This window comes from Triturus cristatus, chromosome 5_2 (genome assembly GCF_964204655.1).
Source record: "Triturus cristatus chromosome 5_2, aTriCri1.1, whole genome shotgun sequence".
NCBI lineage: Eukaryota > Metazoa > Chordata > Amphibia > Caudata > Salamandridae > Triturus > Triturus cristatus.
In genome coordinates, this window is record NC_140588.1 from 304,759,668 (window position 1) to 304,784,384 (window position 24,717).

The window sequence follows — 24,717 nt, forward strand, 5'->3', positions numbered from 1 at the left end:
TCAAGCTATTTAGAAGGTCTCAATTTAGAAAAGAGCAGTCATTCTATATCCAGGTCAAATCTGGAAGAAAGATATATAAATTATTAAGTTTGAGTGACCTAAGAAAGAGATGCACTGTACCAGGACTGGAAATATGAAGCAACTTGTTATTGGTGTCCGTTCTCTAGAACAGAGTGTCTGCAAACCATTTTACTCTATCCTCCAGCAAAAGGGTCTTGTAAGAACCATTTACTTATTTCATTTATGTTGGTGTTCTCTGTGGGGCTACCTCAGCACATAGAATTACAGAACAAACATCAATTGTTTGCATGGGTGCAAATCAACTGGGTAATAAGATTCAGATAACCCACTCATGGCGCTGGAGTGAGTCACAAAAGTGAGATCTTAAAAGAAGTTCAGTATGGCTTGTCAAATGATGAGCAAAGTCTCGGCAGGGCTTGGTAGTGTGTGGGTGTATACACCTTTGAGCACCAACTTTGGCCTGAATCCAGTCATGACAAATGATACATTTACAGGTTCTTTGCATCATTTGATTTACTTTAGGCAAACGCCACAAAGAAATTCAGTTTGCCGCAGCTTCAAAATGGGATTTTCCTGGGGTCTCCCAGAAAATGCTTATAATTCACACGCCGAAAATTAAGGTACGTCCTAACTTCTGGAGTTGAAATTACCTAAAAAACTAACATAAACATCAGTTTTGTTGGAAAAGCCATATGTTAATAAGTGGTGGAAGGCAATAGAAATGAAAAAGAAGATGATCACACAAAATAGTCATTCACAAAGACATTGAGAGCCCGAAAAATGTTAAGTGGAGCAAATTTAAAGTTCGAATATTAAAGGCAATTAACAAAAACTAAACATTGTCAAATGGATCAAGGACTGAACTGTAGAGATCTCTATGGAAAAAGTGGTTAATAAGATTTGAGTTAAAAAGGATGATTTGTAGACAACTGGTTCAAACGTTAGACCTTCATAACTTATTCAGTTTCTGAACGTATGCTAAAGACTTTCTTTGCAAATCTGCAAAACTACTTCTATATAACATAGAAAGAACAAAAACCTATTTTAATTGTCCATGAATGTTGCAATACCTTAGGTCATCACTTTATACCGTAAGGTATGATCATATGGCAGGATTCTTTAGCTGTGACATTGTATACATAGCATTATCATCATTCAGTGATTATTTCACTCATATGAATGAGACATTTGCTGTGAGAATCGGGTGGAATGTTGACCATATTGAATTTCTTTCTCCAGCTTTAGATGATGTTTGTGACAACTGGAATACACTACTACATCAACATACACTGTATTAACTATGGGAACACAAATGTATTGGTTTAGGCAAGGGGAACTTGAGACCTCATCCCTCATTAATAAGAATCATTCTAGATGTAAGAAATTGTGTTATTAGTTGAGAGGTAGGAGAGACTCAATCAAGTAATAAATACAATCCTTCTCAGGGTGAACCAGAAGTCACTAAAAACATCTCTGCTTAACCCTCTGGCAGCTTGGACCAAAAGCAGTCAGGCTTCACTTACAGGCAATGTGTAAAGTATTTAGGCAAGGCAGCAAACAGTAATAACATGTAAACACAACACAAGAAAAATCCCGTACCAATTTAGAAGAATAAAGTCAAATTTAATTAAATGAAAACACAAAAAAGATTATGCACAAACTATTTTAACAAATAGAGTTAATTTACATAAACAAAATGACACCAAAATGACAACAATCTAAAAAGTACAAGCTGAGTTATGAATTTGTAAAGTTTAATGTGAAAATTAGTGCTACGAAGCACAAAGCGCCAACCATGGTTATCTGGTCGCACTGGACCATATCAAAGTCAAAAGTTCAGGCTACTCCCAATGGATTGCTGGTTGTATACAGGAACCTGGTTTGTCCCCGGTGGAGAGTTTACCTTCTCACCCGGTCCGGTTCCCCATGAGGAGCCTCAGCCGGAGTTTCACATTGGCGTGGCTGTGATGAGAGTGTTGTCGGCATAAAGAGAAGGTCGACATCGGAGTTTTGTGTTGGTGGGAGAAACGGGCGGTCATTTCTGATGTGAAGAGCAGATCGTTGTTGGAGCTTTGCATTTGCGGGAGACGCATGTAATCATTTCTGAAACAAGGAGCCCGGAATTTCTGATATGTTTCTCCTGAAATCCAGTTCTTGTAGCTTACAGGTTGGAGGGGCACACTCTGACACCAGCTAAGGGTCCAGGACCTGGAAAGACACATCTGGGGGGGTCAGGACTCACTCCAGCAGAGGCTAGTTGGTGATGGTCAGCTGGGCAATTCTAGAGAGGCCTTTGGAGAACTGTGCCCCTGTAGATCAAACAGGATGTCAACCAGTAGACCTTTGGGGACACTTTGGGATGCTGAGTTCAAAACAAGCAGGTATAGTCTTCTTTCTTCAGATATCAAGGAAGTCCTTCTTCTGAATCTTTTCCACGGGCCAAGGAGTGTTCTAAAGAGAGGGTCTGAGAGTGCCACGTTTATACCCAGTGCCAGCCTGTGTGTGGGGCATCCTCCCTCTGTCTAACCTTCCCATTTTCTGGATTTGGTGCTAATCTGTCTAGTGGGACAAAGGGCAGGCAGACCCAGGTATGAGGTGCATCTACCAGTGGTAGGGAAGGTAGCTTCAGAAGTCAGGAAGAGGATCGACACAACCCTCAGGCTACCCTTTGAAGTTCAGGAAGGTCAGAATCCAACCCCTACCCCATCTTACTCAGGAGAGACCCAACCTTCCCCACATCCAAGGCCATTGTGTCCCATATCTGGAAGGAAAACACATCACACCACAGGAGAGTCATTCACAGTCATGTGATACTGGACACTGGCAGAAAGACACACTTACGTTAGGCAGCAAAATAGTAACTTTCTAAAAGTAGCATCTTCAGTATAGTAATTTAAAATCCGACTTTACCATTAAAGATAATTTTAAATTACAATTCAAATGAGTGGAAGAAGTATTCCTCCATCTGCTCTCAAACTGAAATTATTACTATTTAAGTGAACAAAGGTAACCCACTGTTAGTCTATGGGAGAAGAAGCCTTGCTACATTGAAAAATAACTTTGGGAGTTTTTGACTTCCAGGACATGTAAAACCTAAGTACACATGTCCGACTTTTTAAACTACTCTGCCCTATGAGCCTTTTAGAAACAAATTAGCAGTGGCTTATAAGTATTAAAAAGGAAAGTTTGGGACTGATAAATGGTTTATTTTGCCAGGTCTTCATTGCAGTTTCAAACTGTATTACAAGCTGCAGTGGCAGACCTGAGACATGGTTTACAGTGCTCCTTTAGTAGGTGGCACGATGACTTGTGCAGTCCACTTGCAGCATTTAATTTACAGGCCTTAGGTACATATACTACAATTTACTAGGGGCTTACAAGTAAGTTAAATATGTATTTGCACACCGATTTTACCATGTTTGGAAGGGAGAGCACAAGAACTTTACTTCTGCAGGAGTAAAGTGTGCAGAGTCCTAAAAGTCAATAAAAATGGCTTGATGAAGGAAGGCAAAAATCTGGGCTGACCCTGCAGAAGAAGCCAGGTCCAACACTAAGTTAGTATGTACTTGTCTCTGCAGCTCTCGGCATGCTTGGGTGGGAAGTGCTTCGGAACTGTTCAAGCTCAGATATGCATTTTCATATATGCTAATTATGATTTAAGCAATGATAAATCCATCACACACTTACCGGGAGAAAATATTCCATCAGCTTCGTTCTCACCCCAGCCAACTATTTCATGCATCTTCTTTAGGATTATCTTCTCCATGACAATGAACACTGGTGCAATCTCATAAGTGAACCTACAACAAACAAAAATGCTGTAGAAATCACCAAGCTCTCTGAAGCCTCACTGAACATTGGTGTACAATTATCAGGATAAACATGAGAAATAAGAATATAAATACTAACACTCTCTAAATAGGGATCAACATTGTGGGTCCACTAGTTTGCTGGTGCTATGTGCCTAAGTATGAGGTCAATAAAAACAGTGAGCTAGATTTGCAAAATAAATTTTACAAGTTATGAATCTACATTTATTAGGTGTTATAATAGGAATATAGAAAAGATATAACTTTTATTAGAGTCACAAAAATAACAAAGCTTAAAATATACATCTACAAAAATGGTAGTGGTATGTGTGTATGTCTAACCCTTAAACACAAATTTACCATTGGTAGGAAATCTGCCAATTTAGGGTTTACAATGAACCCTTTTTCTCCAAAGGGAAACTATTTTATTATGTGCTGATACTCCTTACCCTGCTCCCTTTAAAACAGATTGTGCCACTGAATAATGACTCATAGAATATTGTGGTGCAACAATATCAAGGACAGAACATCTAAGCGTAAGTGCATATAGGAAGGTATAGATTTACTATTACTAACTCCACAGATAAGTACCTTGATAGCATAGGTGCAGCGTAGGTACATAAATATGTATATATATATATATATATATATATATATATATATATATATATATATATATATATATATATATATATATTCACTGAAAAAAACCATAGGTTTCAGGGATGTCATAGTTAGTTGGAAATTTCACAAAACCATAGAAATTCCACCGTTATAGTTAGTTCAGCTAACTATAACTCGTGCCTCCGCAATGTACTGCTGATGACGTCACATATTACATCATTCATGACATAGTCAGTGATATCACTGATGACATCACTGATGACATCTCAAATGACATCCCTGATGACATCACTGATGACATCAGCCACATTAAAATCTGATGCACCTCCTCACAGTCTAATATAACCTTTGAAACACCCACTGTAAATTACAGACTACCATTTCCGAAACCATCAACACACAAATACCAGTTACCACATATGGACTCACTGATTCCTAGGTCTACACACACATCCACTCATTTACCCATATAATCACTCATAAATACAGTCACTCATCAATACAACTCTATCATATGCTCTCATACACCTATACAGACACTCACACACTGCCACTCATCCATGGAGTTACTCAAACACCTAGTCAGTAATGCAAACAATCAATCATACTCCCATTTTCACCAATACAGTTATACACATACCACCTCACTTATTCATACAGATACTAACGCATACTTACTCTCTTATACAATCACTGATACAAGTACACACTCATCCATACAGCGACTCTCACAATCACTGACTCTCATGTATAGTCATTTATATACTCCAACTCTCACATACACTGCCTTTTACATATGTAGTTATTTGGACATGTGCCACTGAGACATCCATTCACTCACCAACACACCCATACCCACACTCACCCACCCATACAGCTGTGTCCACATGCACTCTTGAACCCATACACCCAGTGAATCAACCACTCACACATTTATGTGCAGAGTCATACACCTCCCACCCACCCACACACACACTCAGTCTTCCATACAAATACTCAGGCAAAAAATCAATAACCCATATAGACACTCATATAGCTACTGTCCAACCCATGCAGCAGCTTACACAACAACAGACTGATACAGACATTCACACAGTTTAGACACTAACCCATGCTTTCAGTAAGACACATTCAATTACTCACTTATACCGTCAGTCATGCACCTACTAAATCCTCCATCCAGACACTTATACACCCACTCATTCTTCAAATACACCTTGGCATATATAAAACATATTTAAACTTTACAGAAACACACAGTCATTGGATGATGTCATCAGTGATGTCATCAGTGATGTCACTGACCATGTATATCTATATATATATATATATATATATATATATATATATATATTCACTGAAAAAACCATAGGTTTCAGGGGTGTTATAGTTAGCTGGACTTTTCACTCGTACAAAACCATAGAAATTCCCCCGTTATAGTTAGTTAAGCTAACTATAACTCGCGCGCCCGCTATGCACTGCTGATGACGTCACATATTACATCACTCATGACATGGTCAGTGACATCACTCATGACATCACTCATGACATCACTGATGACATCATCCAGTGAATGTGTGTTTTTCTGAAAATTACATATGTTTTATATATGTATATCTCAAGGTCGATGGAAGAATAAATGGGTATATAAGTGTCTAAATGGATGATTTGTTTTTGAAAAATTGATTGTATAACTGACTGATTAAGTGTATCTTAGTGAATACATGGCTTAGTGAGTAATGTTTAAATATGTAAATATCTGTATCAGTCTCTCACTTTGTGTATAAGTGGCTGCATGGGTTGGTGAGTAGCTACATGAGTGTCTATATAGGTTATTAGTTGGTTCTTTGAGTATCAGTATAATTGTCTGATGTCTGTATGGTTCAGTGGAGGGTATTACGTAGTGCATAGGTGCATGAATGAGTAACTCACTGTTTGTATGTGTTAAAGACAGCATGTGTGCAGGACTGTATGGGTGGATGAGTGTGTGCATGGGTGTGTTAGTGAGTGAATGACTGTCTCAATAGTGTCTCTATGAGTAACTACATATGTTTTAAACTAGTATATGTGACTATTGGTGTATATAAGTGAGTATCTGTGAGAGTGAGAGATTGAAAGAGTTCCTGTATGAATAAGTATGTGTTTCTATAAGTGATTGTTAAAAAGACTAAGTATGTGTAAGTTTCTGTAGAAGTAAGTGTGGTGGTGTGTGTATAACTGTATATGCAGGTAAACGGATGTTTTATTCTTTATTAGCATGAGTGACTATGTGTGTGAGTAACTTTATGGATGAGTGGCGTTGTGTAACAGGATGTATAGGTGTATGAGTACATATGATGAGTGAGTACATGTATGAGTGACTGTATATGACTGTTGGTGAATGAGTGGATGTGGATGTGGATCTTACAATTACTGAATAGGTTGTTGTAACTGGTATTGGTATGTCCATTGTTTTGAAAATTTTAATTTCTATTTTTGAATGTGTGTATCAAAGGTTATATTAGGGGGAGAGGAGGTCTGCCACTCTATCACAAGGATGATGTCATCAGTGATGTCATGAGTGATGTCATGAGTGATGTCACTGACCATGTCATGAGTGATGTAATATGTGACGTCATCAGCAGTGCATTGCGGGCGCGCGAGTTATAGTTAGCTGAACTAACTATAACGGGGGAATTTCTATGGTTTTGTACGAGTGAAAAGTCCAGCTAACTATAACGGCCCTAAAACCTATGTTTTTTTCAGTGAATTTCTAAGGTTTTTTAAATGCTAATTCCTAGCTATAACGTGCCTGAAACCTATGTTTTTTTCAGTGAATTTCAAAGGTTTTTTAAATGCGAATTTCTAGCTATGCCTACAGAGATAGGACATGTGAAGAAAGAAGGCAAAAAGAAATTCAGAAAGAAGCAACAGAAGTCCTCAAAGACGAAGAAAAGTGCAGGAAGAAGTATAACGTGCAGAAAGAACAAACAGAAGAGCAGAAACAAGCCTTGTTGCAAAATCATCCTGTACCCTCAACTTTTTCAGACGGATACTGGTGGTAACTGAGTCTGACTAACCAGTCCTAGAGCCAGTGCTATGTTAAAAGACACTCAGAATACAGTGAAAACACCTACATACACTAGGGCACACTATGTGTTGGGGTCCCCCTGTGATTAGCATGACCTCCTCTGTAAGCCCCTAGTATATAATAGGGCAGGGGATTAAAACTACCTCTTAAAACGCACCACAGGGCGTGTTTGAACACGTCACCTCATGCCCCGTCCCCTCCCTTCCCCACTGTGTAAACACGCCCTGTAGCCGTTTTAAGTTGGGAGATTAAGTCCCCTTGAATCCTGAGGGTCCCTAGGGTCCAACTAGACCACTAGGTACCTCCAGTAAGCGCCACAGAGCTGCATTGCAGAGAGGTGTAAAAAGTGGCACAGCCTGCACCACCTCTCTGCAACGCAGAGCAGTGGTGCTTACTGGAAGCACCTGGTGGGCTAGTTGGACCCCAGGGTCCCTCAGGATTGAAAGGGAATTATTTCCCCAACTTAAAAATGCGCCACAGGGCCTGTGGGCATTCTGAGTTGAGAGATTAAGTCCCCTTGAATCCTAAGGGTCCCTAGGGTCAAACTAGCCCACTAGGTACCTCCAGTAAGCGCCACAGAGCTGCGTTGCATGGAGGTGTAAAAAGGGGCGTGGCCTCACAACACCTGTCTGCAACGCATCTCCCTGGCGCATACTGAAGATACCTGTTGGGCTAGTTGGCCCTCAGGGACCCTCAGTATTGAAGGGGAATTAATTCCTCAACTTACAACTGGCCAGGGGGCGCGTTTGCAGAGTTCTGCAAGGAGGGTGCGTGGCCTCCGGCGCGATGCCGGTCTTTTATTTATTTATTTTTAAGAAGGAGGGCTGTGTGGCCCCCTTTCTTTTTCTAATTTATTAGCCCTGGGGACCCCATCCCCCTTGGCCTGCACCCTCATTTTTTTTGTTGAAAAAAACTTAATTTGGACCTCCCAAGGCCTTGATCGGCCCCGGGGACCCCAACCCCCAGGTCATGGCCTTTTTTAAAAAAAAAAAAATTCTTTAGGAGGGGGGCTGTGTTGCCCCCCTCCTCAGGCTACTTATGGCCCCGGGGACCCCATCCCCCGGGGCCGGCCTTTGTTTTTTATTTTTAAAAAAATATATATATTTATAGAAACACCTAGGACATGCTGGACAAACCGTATGTACCTATCACCATGACGATTTGCGTGATATTCATTAAAAGGCGACTATGCATACAATGAATCCCCGTAGAATGTATTCACACCGCTGGTGAAGCTCTGACATGTCTGACACCCTACCGTGCCTAATCCCGGCGCCCCCGCTGGTGGGTACTCTCCAAGTAGACACCGTTGTTGTTTATTTATACAAACGTGGGTAGCTATTGACAGGCACATTTAATACACATGCACACCAAGCCATTCAAAGGGGATTCGACAAAAATTCGACCAAACTATGCAAGAAACCCCCTCACGGTTAATAAAACACACATCCACCGCCGGATGTGTAATACTTTTTATTTTACTCTCTGGAAAGGAGACAAACCTCACGTGAGAGTCACAGCGTGCTCCTGGCTGAGCCCAATGCTGTGTTACACCCACCAGTGCCCGCCGAGTGCCACACACCTCTGTGTTGTATTCCACCAGCTAGTGCGTATGCTATGACACTCTCTAGCCCATGTGCACTGTAACACCACCCCGTGAATATGTCATGCCACACTTGCCTTCGCACGGGTTATTTTGCCCCATCTAACGTGCCTTCCTCGATGCCTATGTTATAAAGCACAGCGCTATGCCATACATATTACAATCTGGGATCCATATCTTTGTCACAGTGCATATGCAATGTTACACTACCCATCACATATTTTATATTACAACTTTAGAGACTACTTAAGTTACACAACACTGCCCTGTGCATATTACACTCCAAGGCGCACATCACAAAGCAAGCGCTAGTGCCTGTGCTATCTCGCGCTCTCCAATGAATCTGTCATTGCGCACAATGTATTGCATATTATTTTTCACGCCCCGGTTCATCTTATACCACACTTTTTGGTGCATAGTTTATACCATATACTATATCTAGTTTTCATTTTCAATCGTGCTCTCAGGACTATGTTCTACATAACACTGCGTCCACCTACCCTTTTCACGGGCATTACATTTTGCGATGGGGTGTGGAGGGTCAGGGGATGCTTCTGCCAAGTGAGCCCGAAGTCACAGTCCCAAACGTCCTCTTCTTCCTGAATAAAAGTGAGATTATGCTGCATACTTGTTCATATTTTAAGTAGTTCGCACAGACACACATTTTAAAAACAATAAAGTTCCTAATACCCACCTTCTATGAACAGTTAGCTTGCTGCCCCATCCACCTCCTCCCTATCCTCTGTTGTCTGAATCCATGGACTAGCCTCCTCCCTCCTGCCATGCATGGTCTGATGTGCTGCCACTGCCCTGCATTTAGCATGATGTACCAGTCTACTCATCCTGCCCTCCATTGCCCAATTCTATGGCCCATCATTGACCTCCTGCTTAGCCTCTGTGCTTTGCTTGCTGCCCCTATTCTCCTTCCCCCTGCCCTCCGATGTCTTTGTGCATGCCCCTGCTCCATCCTTTTTGACCACCATGTTCCATGGACCTGCCACTCCTATCTACTCTGAGTGTTCTGTTGAGCTTCCACTCCCCTACCACCTGCCTAGCATTGTCAGATGACTGTAACCTGTCCCTGCCACCTCCACCCTGCCTGTCCACATGCCATGCCCCTATCCCCTTCCTCCTGTCCTCCATGGTCCATTTTACTGCCACACCCTTCTGCCCTCCCTGGTTTGTTGTGGTGCAACTGCTCCTCCTGCCTGCCCCGCGCGGTCTGTTGTGAGGCCCCTTCCCCTGAACTTTCTTGTCTGTGCACAGGTCCTGACCCTCCCTTATATCCTCCATGGTCCTTTGTGCATGCCCCTGCACCCTCCTTCTTGCCCATCATAGCCATTGTGCTGCCACTAACCCTCCCGCTTGCCATGCATGGTCTTCTGAGCTGCCATGGCCCCTCCCACCTTCCCTCTGTGGTCAGCTAGCTGCTCCTGACCCCCTCCCACCTTCCCTCCATGGTCTGTGTGTATGCCATCATAGTCTCACTGTTGCTCTCCATGGTGTGTCTTGTTTCTAGTGCCCATCCTGCCTGACCTCCATGGTCATCTTGCTGCTCCTGCCCTGCCCCCTTGCCCCCAGCCCTCTGTTTCCATGTGCAGACCCCTATTCCCTCCCTCCTGGCTTGTCGGTTCCATTGTAATGCCCCTGATCCGTCCCTCCTGCCTTTTATGGTCTGTTATGCTGCAGCTTTCTCTCCTGTCTGTCCATTATGGTCAGCTAGCTACCATTGCCTCTTTCCCCTCTGTTGTCTGTTGTCCATGTGCATGGTCCTGTCCCCTCCCTATTGCTTTCTATGGATTGTTGTGCTGCACTCCCGTCCCGCATGCCCTGTGTGGTGTATTGTGCTGCTGCAAACCCTGATGCCTGCCCTGTAGGGTCAGTTTGGTGCACCTCTCAATGTCCCTCCTGTCCTCTGTTATGCGAGTCCATGTCCCTACCCCAATTCCTCCTGCCTACCATGATCCAATGTACCATACTTGCGAACATTTTGAACTTGGTAAGAGGGAGATTTTGAAATAAAACTGGGGTATTGATTTTCCCCTTTGAGTTACATTGAAAAAGAGAAGATTGTAGACAGGAAACAGATCAAGTAAAGCCCATTTGAGCTTAAAAACATTGGACGTTTCCTGGCTGAAACGGGTCTGTTGGCATGTATGGTTGTATGACCACTGCCTCTTCCTTCTGCCCACAATGGTCTATTATATTGCCACAGCCTCTCTTGCCAGTCCTGTATTGTTGGTTTGTTGCCCCTGCCCCCCTTTCCACTGTCCTCCATAGTCTGGTGTGCTGCCACTGCCCTTCCTGCCTGCCTAGTGTGGTCAAATTGTTGCCTCTGCACTCTCGTACCTGCCTTCAAATTTCAGAGTCCGTGCCCCTGGCCTCTGCCTCTCAACAGTATCCCAATGAACAACTAGATTGCTAACATTCTATATTTATTACAAAAGTGTGGAATGCCTGACGTCATCTTGATGTAATCAAAACTGTAATGCCTAGAGCATTTCCTTTAGAAATTACATATATGAGAGGGTCTTATTTGCATCAAAATTATGGTTAGTGCTCTAAAAAACTAAAATGAGGACATATTTTCTGAGTTTTCAAATAGCGACAAAGAACTTTTAAATTATTTGTAATCTTAGTTTTTTTATCCAGTTGACCACTTGATTAAATGTTGCATCCAAGGGGAGAGGGTGTGGTGTTACTTCCAGAGCTGCAGACTTTGCAACTGGGGAACCAGGTTGGAGTTTCTGCTTCAGCTCAACATTCTGTGATTCTGGTCAAATCACTTAATCTCCCCATGTCTACAACCAAAATGAATTTGATCTTGTGTGATGTAACCAATGTTCACGTAAAGCACTCCAATACCTGACAAGTCTGCACTATATAAAACTGCAAATACACAAAAAATAAGTGTTTTGCACACTTCTGTCATTGGGCTACATTTGGGCTCCATCTGGGTGATATTTGGGCTACATTTGGGCTCTTTTGTCTCTGGTGGCCATTTTAGGAGATTTATTTGTTATGAAGTTTCCTAATTTCCTCATTTACTGCAGTCTCCTCAGTAGGAAATGCTTTCAGTTTTTTACTTTGATTCCATCAAGAAGGTATTCAGATATGTCACACATTTGCCATAAATACTGAATGTTAGCACTCTAGTTGCCCTAGTTTTCTTTCTGCAGCACTAATCATAATTTATATGGCAAAATGATCACCCTCATTTTGTTCCTTTGTAAATTAAATGTTTTAAGTGTTACCACTTTATTCCAATCAAGATGGCTTCAGGTGTGCCATACTTTTGTCATAAGTAAGACTGTTAGCGCTCTAGTTGTTCTTAAGAGCACTCTGGGAAGCTGCAGTAGAACACAAAGGAATCAACTGACAGTCTCTGCCCTTGTTGGATGTACATGTTTTACTGAGAATGTCAGACTTCATTCTTACATGACTGAGAAAGATAATGTGAATTTACAGAAAATATGCTCTCAGTTTAGCTTATAGATCACCTTCCAAACCTCTGTGGGAAAAGTATGAGAAAATAGTTTTCTCTCAAACATGGTTTGTGATATCACAGCAGAAGGCTTTTTCACATGGTAAAATCACCTTAGAACACACCACAATTCCTAAAATGAGTATGGTACCATCAACAAATGATTCATAATGTAACTAAAGTCTTAAAACCTTCTATTAACTGCAATGCTTTTTAATGAGGTGCTATCATGTATATTGGTCCCAAGATGGCTGCCAACACTTCTTGGATGAAGTACTGACAGCCAATCAGATCTCACGATGAGATGTGTGGTTAGGCTCCGCCCAGATATGTATGTGATTTTACTTTTGATTTTCTCAGGAACTACTGAACAGATTGACACCATATATGCAAAAGGCACATGCCTGACCTGAGGACTACCTCTTTGCCAAATTTCAAGTAATTCTGTTCAGCCGTTCGGGCTGTACCTTGGACTAAAGGTCCCTATGGAAAATTGCATGGGGAAAACGCATTTTGGGACCCCCCTTTTTTATCAGCCCCCGCTTGACGAATCCCCCCGAGACTTTCAGGGTAGGAGCGGAGCGGAGCGCCCCACCTATTTTGAAAATTTCACGAGGATTCGTCAACCGGCGCCAAAGTTATTCCAGAATGTTGCGGATTTCCTATGGAAACACGGTCCTAATTATAACTATCTACCGGCCAGTATATAATATATATATATATATATATACTCTATTTTATTGGCATTTTGCTATTGTATTTATACAGCATTGTGCTATAAGTTAGCCAGTGTACAGTGTAGTCCAGGCTTATTCGCTGTAAATAACACTGAAGGTCGTATGTAATTAAGTATCACTATTAAGCCTCACAATTATTAAGTGCAGGGCAAGGAAAGCGGAGAGCCCCCCCAAGCCGATACTACGGTGATACACAAGGTGTGACTACGCGTACGTGAGTATCCTGTCTCTCGTGATTGCCGGAGGGCAGACCGGGATCCAGGTAAGCTCACAGTGTGATCCATCTTTTGCTTCTGTTTCCGTTCAGGTGGCTTATGGGAGAGTGAGTTCTGTAGGGTTCGTAACTTACAGACAGTGGGTGTTTAAAATATACGCTATTCCACAATAATGGCTGAGGATTGGATCAGAGATCGAGAAGCGGCAGCGATTGACATATTCAGTGATAAGGAAGGAAATGTTGCTAACACCAGAGGAATCACGCACATAACAGTAGCAGGAAGTGGAGAAATTACGAAGACATGAGGTGGCTAAGTGGTGGGAGTGCACATCCTTAAAAAGATATCTCGTGGTGGGGCGGATACCGAGGGGTCTGAGGATTTTAGTGGCACCGACCTATGAAAACCCTGATCCCGCTATGCTCCAAGAATGGGTTGAGAATAGTGCCCAATCATCCAGGAACATGTTAGAAATATTAATCAAGTTTGCGTCAACGGACAGAGAAAAAATTCTATTACGCATTGATGAAATATGCAAAGAACTTGACAAAGCATCCAATCAAGAGGAAGTGAATAAGGGTCTGCTGGATATCAAACATCGTGTTTTGAAATATGAACAAACTATTAGGGAAAGAAAGGCTAACAAATTCCAACGAGATAGGAATGATTATCTTTATGGTCGTATCTACACTTTTTCGAGAAAATTCGATAACATTCGCCGCCAACAGCTATCAACAACCAGTAGCGGCACCAGTGGATATCCTGTACCCAGCGAATCCAAATTAAGTTCGGAAATTGAATCGGACCCTGAAGGTCCTAGCGGTGGACCCCAAGCAAGTAAAGCCCCAACACCTGCACAAGAGCTGGGTTTTTTACGTGTAGAACGCCTAATGAGCCTACGTCCAAGACCCCAGCAACGAGAGTTCACATAAAACCGAACTCTAAATCAAAGAGCAGACGGAGAAAAGACAGGAGATGGGGAAAGCGGTCAACAACATTATACAAAACCGACTTACAGGCGGAACAGGCGCAGATAATTGACCTCACAGAGTCTGATAATACAGTAATAAATCTTTCCACCATGGCTTTGACACAAGCGGAGGAACAAATTTTGGCCCTTGGCCTATCTTTTTGTAAAACAACGAACTTTGATAACATACAGACCAGGATAGACCTCTATCATTTCATAAGAAACTTGAAATTATGCAAACATTTTTTCAATATGAAAAGTAAAAAGAACGAAGAAGCAGAGAATAATTTTTCACCTATGGCATTGGATGTGGCTGACATGACGATTCTTAGAGACATGGTAGAGTTGAAGTACAACGAAGAAATCGATCAAATGAGTATGAGCCAAGCTGCAGGCAGATCAGATGTGAACATTTACACAACTGTTCGGACTCCATTCACCTAAATCGGTTTTTAATCCAATAATGCCAAGAGATAACATCGACATCTTCTCTGACAAAGTGATTACAGACCTCAAGAAATTGGCAATCAACAGCAGTAACAACTTTCAACAGACTTTGAATAAACAAGCAATACAATATTCCACAGTCATGCAAAAAATCAAAGAACGTACAGACGTAGTTATACGGTGGTCAGACAAAGGAGGGAACGTAGTGCTGTGGCCAATTGAAATGTATAACAGAGAAGCCATGTCACAACTCTTGGATACAAATTGTTACACCCGGATAACTGCTACGAATATAATCAGTATCAAAGAAAGATACCATGGTTGTTTATACGAATGGAGAGGAAAAGGTCTCATCTCAAAATTGGAACTTGACTATCTGAAAAATGATTACCCTATCACTCCACAACTTTATCTACTCCCCAAAATTCACAAAAATGCAGAATGTCCACCGGGTAGGCCCATCATCTCTGCCATTGGAAGCCTTTTTGAGAACACCAGCAAATACATTGACTTTTTTCTTCAACCGTTTGTGCAAACACTACCTGCATATTTAAAGGACACTGGAGATTTTCGGAATTTTTTTTTCGATTGTAATTGGGAAAATGACTTTGTTTTCATGACATTGGATGTACAAAGCCTTTATACAAGTATTAGACATATTGATGGCTTGAATGCAGTGAAACATTATCTGAGTACAAGAAATATAGGTTTCCATCAACATACTCTCATGCTGCTAAACATGATCGAATGGTGTTTGGAAAACAATATTTTCATGTTTGACAGACATCTGTACAAACAATTACAAGGTACAGCAATGGGTACTTGCTTCGCCCCCAGTTATGCTAATTTGCATATGGGCTAGTGGGCGGAGCAAGTACTCATGCAAGAATTCTCCACACACATGTCAGAAAATGTAGTGATATACAAGCGCTACATAGACAACATTTTCATTTTGTGGAGAGGTACTGAACAGGAAGCCATCGATTTTGCTACTAAACTTAATGCGAATGACTTAAATCTTAAATTCACCTGTACTACTAGCCCTACATCTATAGTATTTCTTGATTTAGAGCTCTACATTAGTAGCAACAAAGTACAGTCTCGTACATTTAGAAAAACAACATCAGGAAATGCGATTTTACACGCCCAGAGTTTCCATCCAACTAATCTGAGTATTCCCTATGCGGAGTGTCTGCGTATGAAACGTAATTGCAGTACTCCAGAGAGTTTACAAGCCTCCACGCAGAATTTATGTACAAGACTCAGCAAGAGAGGATATAGAACACAAACCTTGGAAAAAGCCAAACAAAAGTGAGTAGGCATTTCCAGAGAAAATTTGATTTTCAAAAAATCCGAAGAAAAACTGGTCCAGAAAGTTCAAACCCCTAGATTAGTTACAGGGTACAATATGTATCATAATAATCTAAGAAAAATTTTGTATAGACACTGGCCGTTAGTTCAATGTGATCCCATCATAGGCCCCTCGTGTACTAAGCTCCCTCAATTAACATTCAGAAGAGCCAAGTCTATGAAAAGTGAATTAGTTGTCAATGCCCCTGTGAATGAGAAAGGTAGCAGTTGGCTAAAATTGCAAAAGGGATTTTTCAAATGTTCAAGATGCAAAGCCTGCAGACATGGAGTAAATATTAGATCAGTCTCCACTCCCCTGAGAAAAACTCCGCTAGAAATCCGTGACCATTACACATGTAAAACGGATTTCGCGGTTTATGTACTACAATGTACATGTAATAAAATGTACGTAGGCAGTACGATCCACCCCGCAAATGTCAGGATATTGCAACACCTAAGGGCAATTAACAATGACGACCCGACATATCCTGTGGCCCGACACATAAACTCAGTACATGGTGGGAGAGCAGAGGATCTAAAATATTTTGTCATCGATAGTGTGAAAAAGAATGTCAGGGGAGGAAATAGGCAATTGGCACTACGGAGATTGGAATCCAAATATATAATCTTGTTGGATTGTAAAATTCCCAATGGTATGAATGCAGACGGAGCGTTGAGTACACATCTGTAATCCCTTGTTTAGTGAAACCGCATAATGATGTCCGAATTATCACTTAGTATTGTAAAGTCGCTGCATACTTTGAAATCCCTGAAGCAATCCTTAATTTGTTTATTGTCTTTTCCCCCCCTTTTTTCTGACTCACTCCTTAGATTTGAGCAAATCCTGCTTTGATTCAGTTTTCTGTGATTATGAACATATTTTAATATTAGACTCACGTTACAAGGCCAACTGTTCTTGGAATTTTTATTTTTTTTGTAATTTTTTGTAATTTTGGATTTTTTGGTGTTTTCTATATTTTCTTGATTAATCACTGCCCACTTGGGCTCAATGGTCTGAGCGCTTTGTTTCGCTCATAAGTTGCATTTAGGCAAACCACCAAATTGAATTATTTGAATCACAAGAGCTAACAAAGTTGACCAATGTTTAAACTTGACAAAATGTGTAATTTAATTTGACATTTGGGTCTTTTCTGTTTTTTACGTGAGTCAACCATCAGTATTTCACTTATCTTAAGAACTCTTCTATGTCTTTTACTGACCTTGTGTTGCCAAGGTAACCCCTTGTGGTGTGTACGAGTGTTGAAAACTGTGAAAGGACCGCATTTGAGTGAAATCAGACAAGTGAACAAGGCGGACCTGTCCGCCGAAACGCGTCTTGGGTTGAAGCGTTCTTGATGGAATAAAGAATCTTTGAAATATCCCACGGTGTCAGTGCCTGTTCGTAACGAAGACAAGCAGGATTGGATTAAATATATATATATATATATATTACCTACTGGCGGTCGCCAGTAGGTAGTTATAGTTAGGACCACGTTTCCATAGGAAATCCGCAACATTCTATTTTGAATAACTTTGGCGCCGGTTGACGAATCCTCGCGAATTTTTCAAAATAGGTGGGGCGCTACGCTCCGCTCCTACCCTGAAAGTCTCGGGGGGATTCGTCAAGCGGGGGCTGAGATAAAAGGGGGGTCCCAAAACGCGTTTTTCCCATGCATTTTTCCATAGGACCTTTAGACACAGCTACAGCCCGAACGGCTGAACAGAATTACTTGAAATTTGGCAGAGAGGTAGTCCTCAGGTCAAGGAAGTGCCTTTTGTAGGTTTGGTGTAAATCTGTTCAGTAGATCCTGAGAAAATAGCATTTAAAAGCATATATATATGTGGGCGGAGCCTAACCACACATCTCATCCTGAGATCTGATTGGCTGTCAGCACTTCATCCAAGAAGTGTTGGCAGCCATCTTGGGACCAATATACATGATAGCACCTCATTAAAAAGCATTGCAGTTAATAGAAGGTTTTAAGACTTTAGTTACATTATAAATCATTTGTTGATGGTACCATACTCATTTTAGGAATTGTGGTATGTTCTAAGGTGATTTCACCATGTGAAAAAGCCTTCTGCTGGGATATCATGATTGAGAGAAAAATATTTTCTCATGCTTTTACCACAGAGGTTTGGAAGGTGATCTATAGGCTAAACTGAGAGCTTATTTTCTGTAAATTCACATTATCTTTCTCAGTCATGTGAGAATGAAGTCTGACATTCTCAGTAAAACATGTACATCCAACAAGGGCAGAGACTGTCAGTTGATTCCTTTGTGTTCTACTGCAGCTTCCCAGAGTGTTCCAAAGAACTACTAGAGCGCTAACAGTCCTACTTATGATAAACGTATGGCACACCTGAAGCCATCTTGCTTGGATTAAAGTGGTAACTCTTAAAACATTTAATTTAAAAAGGAACAAAATGAGGGGGTTCATTTTTCAATAAAAAGTATGATTAGTGCTGCAGAAAGAAAAATTAGGGCACATTTTGAGTGACTTCTCAAATCCTCTTCTATTTCATTAAAAAATTCTGACATGCAGACTGAAACATGCACTTTCAATACCAGCAGCAGTTTTCCCTGGTGAGCAGTAGCTTTACTACAGTGATCTAATGAGCAAAAAGAGTGCTAACATTCTGAATTTATGGCAAATGTGTGACACATCTGAATGCCTTCTTGATGGAATCAAAGTAAAAAACTGAAAGTATTTCCTACTGAGGAGACTGCAGTAAATGAGGAAATTAGGAAACTTCATAACAAATAAGTCTCCCAAGATGGCCACCAGAGACAAAAGAGCCCAAATGTAGCCCAAATATCACCCAGATGTAGCCCAAGTATAGCCCAATGACAGAATGTCCCAGAATGTTCTTAAAAACAACTAGAGCGCTTACTGTCTTCATTATGACAAAAGTATGGCACACCTGAAGCCATCTTGATTGGAATAAACTGGTAACACTTAAAACATTTAATTTAAAAAGGAACACAATGAGGAGGTTCATTTTGCCATAGAAATTATGATTAATGCCGAAGAAAGAAAATGAGGGCACATTTTGAGTGACTTCTCAAATCCTCTTCTATTTCATTAAAAAAATTCTGACATGCAGACTGAAACATGCACTTTTAATACCAGGAGCAGACTTCCATGGTGCAGTAGTTTTACTACAATGATCTAATGAGCAACTAGAGTGCTAACATTCAGAATTTATGGCAAATGTGTGACATATCTGAATACCTTCATGATGGAATCAAAGTAAAAAACTGAAAGCATTTCCTACTGAGGAGACTGCAGTACATGAGGAAATTAGGAAACTTCATAACAAATAAATCTCCCAAGATGGCCACCGGAGACAAAAGAGCCCAAATGTAGCCCAAAATCACCCAGATGTAGCCCAAATATAGCCCAATGACAGAAGTGTGCAAAACACTTATTATTTTGTGTTTTTGCAGTGTTATATAGTGCAGACTTGTCAGGTATTGGAGTGCTTTACATGAGCATTGGTTACATCACACAAGAACACATTCATTTTGGTTGTAGACATGGGGAGACTAAGTGATTTGACCAGAATCACAGAATGTCGAGCTGAAGCAGAAACTTCAACCTGGTTCCCCAGTTGCAAAGTCTGCAGTTCTGGAAGTAACACCACATCATCTCCCCTAAGTGCAACATTTAATCAAGTGGTCAACTGGATAAAAAAACATAAAGATAACAAATAATTTAAAAGTGCTTTGTCGCTATTTGAAAACTCAGAAAATATGTCCTTATTTTAGCCTTTTAGAGCACTAACCATAATTTTGATGCCAATAAGACCCTCTCATATATGTAATTTCTAAAGGAAATGCTCTAGGTATTACAGTTTTGATTACATCAAGAAGATGTCAGGCGTTCCACACTTTTGTAATAAATATAGAATGTTAGCAATCTAGTTGTTCATTAGGATACTGTTGAGAGGCAGAGGCCAGGGGCACGGACTCTGAAAATTGAAGGCAGGTAGGAGGGTGCAAAGGCAACAATTTAACCACACTGAGCAGGCAGGAAGGGCCGTGGAAGCACAACAGACTATGGAGGGCAGTGGAAAGGGGGGCAGGGGCAACAAACCAACAATACAGGACTTGCAAGAGAGGCTGTTGGAGGCAAGATCTATTACGGGTCACGGAAGCTAGGGGCGGTCCCCAGATCCCCGGGAGCCACCACAGAACTGAGCAGGAGAGTGAGTCAGGGACAAAAGGGGCACCTTAATTTGAGCCGGGGTGCCTAGGAACGCTTGCTCCAAAAATGAAGAAAACAGACATATGAGACATGGAATTGGAGGCAGAATACAATGGCAGTTTAATGAGAAGATGCAACTTCAAAGAAACCGCAGAATAGAGACATAAAGTACAAAATACAGAATCCAGATAATCATACAGCTGTCATGATATTCTCTGTATCTCAATTAATGTACTGACAGAGAGAGAGAGAAAACACATCTATAAATGCATCATGAGAAACAAGTTACACCAAGGAAAATGTTACCTAGGAACACTCACGTTTACTCTTAGAGCAAGCATTCCTGCAATTACAATACAAAATCTTTTAAATGCAAAAGTAAAGAGAACAATGGTTAAACATAACATGACATTTCATATAGGTAAAATAGAATAAGATACTTCAAGCAAAGCAGAGCAAGACATTTTAAGCAAAGGAAGACAAGAGCTCCCAGCTCTTGGGGAAAACCTGCACTGCCTGTTAACCTACATACAGACGGCGAGGTAGTCCGTCGATATCTGTGGGTGCTCCCTTTTTATATCATTTTGTGGGCTCCTTTGCACGCTACATCTACCTACGTATGCTACCCAAAAGCTTCGTCTGCAGATTTTACCAGACATTTCGTCATTTACCCACTTAATGCTGACAATGGACTGGGTGAAAAGGTCAGTCTCTCAGGCCAATCGCTTATCGTAAGTTCCATAGAGCAAGCAGAAAATAATGGGTATTGTACGGGAATTCAATATATTCATGTATAAAATCTCCTCAGTTCTCCTAACTTGACGCTCTGCGGTTGCCACTTCCTTAAAAGCGGGAAACCTGCCCAGGAAGCAAGTACCAGTCCAGGATGCAGCCTACTGTATGTCGACAGCTTCAGGGGGATGTTGAACTTTGATACCGAGCACGGAGCACTCGGGTAGGGTGGGGGCTACTGGTTTGGAGCAGAAGGCCTCGCAGACCTGCCTTCAGACTGCTATACACTAAAATTGCAGAGCTATGGTCAATTTAACAAAGAGGCCTACATATTGAACAGAAGGGCCTACACAGGGGTTTTATACTGGCTGAGTGGTAAGGATGTCTCAGGATAATTATATAGCAACACAGGACCCGCTGGTCAATTTAATACGGCCTACAAATGCAGCTGGCAGGGCAAGGACAAGGGTCTCATACTTCAGGTGTGGACAGAACGGGCCAGGGGCCCCCTGTGATACAAAATCTACCCTCCTTCAAGGCTGTGGCAATGTAATAGACCATTGTGGGCAGAAGGAAGAGGCAATGGTAGTACAACCATACATGCCAACAGACCCGATTCAGCCAGGAAACGTCCAATGTTTTTAAGCTCAAATGGGCTTTATTTGATCTGTCTCCTGTCTACAATATCCTCTTTTTCAATGTAACTCAAAGGGGAAAATCAATACCCCAGTTTTTTTTCAAAATCTCCCTCTTACCAAGTTCAAAATGTTCGCAAGTATGGTACATTGGATCATGGAAGGAAATGGGATAGGGACATGGACTTGGATAACAGAGGACAGGAGGGACATGGAGAGGTGCACCAAACTGACCCTGCAGGGCAGGCATCAGGGTTTGCAGCAGCACAATACACCACACGGGAGTGCAGCACAACAATCCATAGAAAGCAAGAGGGAGGGGACAGGACCATGCACATGGACAACAGAGAACAGAGGGGCAAGAGGCAATGGTAGCTAGCTGACCATAATGGACAGACAGGAGAGAAAGCTGCAGCATAACAGACCATAAAGGGCAGGAGGGACGGATCAGGGGCATTACAATGGAACAGACAAGCCAGGAGGGAGGGAGTAGGGCTGGGGGCAAGGGGGCAGGGCAGGAGCAGCAAGATAGCCATGGAGGTCAGGCAGGATGGGCACTAGAAGCAAGACACACCATGAAGAGCAACAGTGAGACTGTGATGGCATACACACAGACCATGGAGGGAAGGTGGGAGGGGGTCAGGGGCAGCTAACTGACCACACAGGGAAGGTGGGAGGGGCCATGGCAGCACAGAAGACCATGCATGGCAAGTGGGAGGGTTAGTGGCAGCACAATGGCTATGATGGGCAAGAAGGAGGGTGGAGGGGCATGCACAAAGGACGATGGAGGATAGAAGGGAGGGTCAGGACCTGTGCACAGACAAGAAAGTTCAGGGGAAGGGACCTCACAACAGACCACACGGGGCAGGCAGGAGGAGCAGCTGCAGCACAACAGACCAGGGAGGGCAGAAGGGTGTGGCAGTACAATGGACCATGTAGGACAGGAGGAAGAGGATAGGGGCATGGCATGTGGACAGGCAGGGTGGAGGTGACAGGGACAGGTTACAGTCATCTGACAATGCTAGGCAGGTGGGAGGGGAGTGGCAGCTCAACAGAACACTCAGAGTAGATAGGAGTGGCAGGTCCATGGGACATGGTGGGCAAAAAGGATGGAGCAGGGGCATGCACAAAGACATCGGAGGGCAGGGGGAAGGAGAATAGGGGCAGCAAGCTAAGCACAGAGTTTAAGCAGGAGGTCAATGATGGGGCATATAATTGGGCAATGGAGGGCAGGAGGAGTGGACTGGTACATCATACTGAGGGCAGTGGCAGCACATCAAACCATGCATGGCAGGAGGGAGGAGGCTAGTCCATGGATTCACTCAACAGAGGATAGGGAGGAAGGGGATGGGGCAGCAAGCTAACTGTTCAGAGAAGGCGGGTATTAGGAACTTTATTGTTTTTAAAACATTGTGTCTGTGCGAACTACTTAAAATATGAACAAGTATGCAGCATAATCTCACTTTTATTCAGGAAGAAGAGGACGTTTGTGACTGTGACTCCGGGCTCACTTGGCAGAAACACCCCCTGACCCTCCACCCCCTATCGCAAAATGTAATGCCCGTGAAAAGGGTAGGTGAACACAGTGTTATATAGAACATAGTCCTGAGAGCACGATTGAAAATGAAAACTAGATATAGTGTATGGTATAAACTATGCACCAAAAAGTGTGATATAAGATGAACCGGGCGTGAAATATAATATGCAATACATTGTGCGCAATGACAGATTCATTGGAGAGCGCGAGATAGCACAGGCACTAGCGCGTGCTATGCGATATGCGCCTTGGAGTGTAATATGCACAGGGCAGTGTTGTGTAACCTAACTAGTCTCTAAAGTTGTAATATAAAATATGTGCTGGGGAGTGTAAGGTTGCATATGCACTGTGACAAAGATATGGATCCCAGATTGTAATATGTATGGCATAGCACTGTGCGTTATAACATAGGCATCGAGAAAGGCACGTTAGATGGGGCAATATAACCCGTGCGAAGACAAGTGTGGCATGACATATTCACGGGGTGGTGTTACAGTGCACATGGGCTAGAGAGTGTCATAGCATATGCACTAGCTAGTGGAATACAACACAGAGGTGTGTGGCACACGGCAGGCAATGGTGGGTGTAACACAGCATTGGGCTCTGTCAGGAGCGCGCTGTGACTCTCAAGTGATGTTCGTCCCCTTTCCAGAGAGTAAAATAAAAAGTATTACACATCCGGCAGTGGATGTGTGTTTTATTAACCGTGAGGGGGATTTCTTGCATAGTTTTGGTCGAATTTTTGTCGAATCCCCTTTGAATGGCTTGGTGTGCATGTGTATTAAATGTGCCCGTCAATAGCTACCCAAGTTTGTATAAATAAACGACAAGGGTGTCTACCGGGATTAGGCACGGTAGGGCATCAGACATGTCAGAGCTTCACTAGTGGTGTAAATACATTCCACGTGGATTCATTGCATGCATAGTCGCCTTTTAATGAATATCACGCAAATCGTCATGGTGATAGGTACGTACGGTTTGTCCAGCATGTCCTAGGTGTGTCTATAAATATATATTTTTTAAAAATAATAAAAAACAGTGGCCGGCCCTGGGGATTGGGGTAAAAAAAATATAATTAGGAGACTGGCCCTGGGGGATGGGGTCATCAGGGCCAATAAATTAGAATAAGAAGGGGAACCAAACAGCCCCCCTTCTTAAAAAACTAAAATAAATAAAAGACTGGCATCGTGCCGGAGGCCATGCCCTCTCCGTGCAGCACTCTGCAAACGCGCCCCCAACAGGTATATCCAGTATGCGCCAGGGAGCTGCGCT

At 42.2% G+C, this 24,717-nt stretch overlaps 1 protein-coding gene across 5 annotated transcripts in view; it reads right to left on the reverse strand.

Annotated features, from left to right (window-relative positions):
- Window positions 1-24,717, reverse strand: part of LOC146822909 (glutamate decarboxylase 1-like) — a 931,087-nt gene that overhangs the window by 432,252 nt on the left and 474,118 nt on the right. For all 5 annotated transcript variants that reach the window (XM_085607065.1, XM_085607066.1, XM_085607070.1 and 2 more), the window contains one exon: window positions 3,709-3,821. In XM_085607065.1, the coding sequence (XP_085463191.1) occupies window positions 3,709-3,821 (113 nt within the window). The remainder of the gene's footprint in view (window positions 1-3,708; window positions 3,822-24,717) is intronic.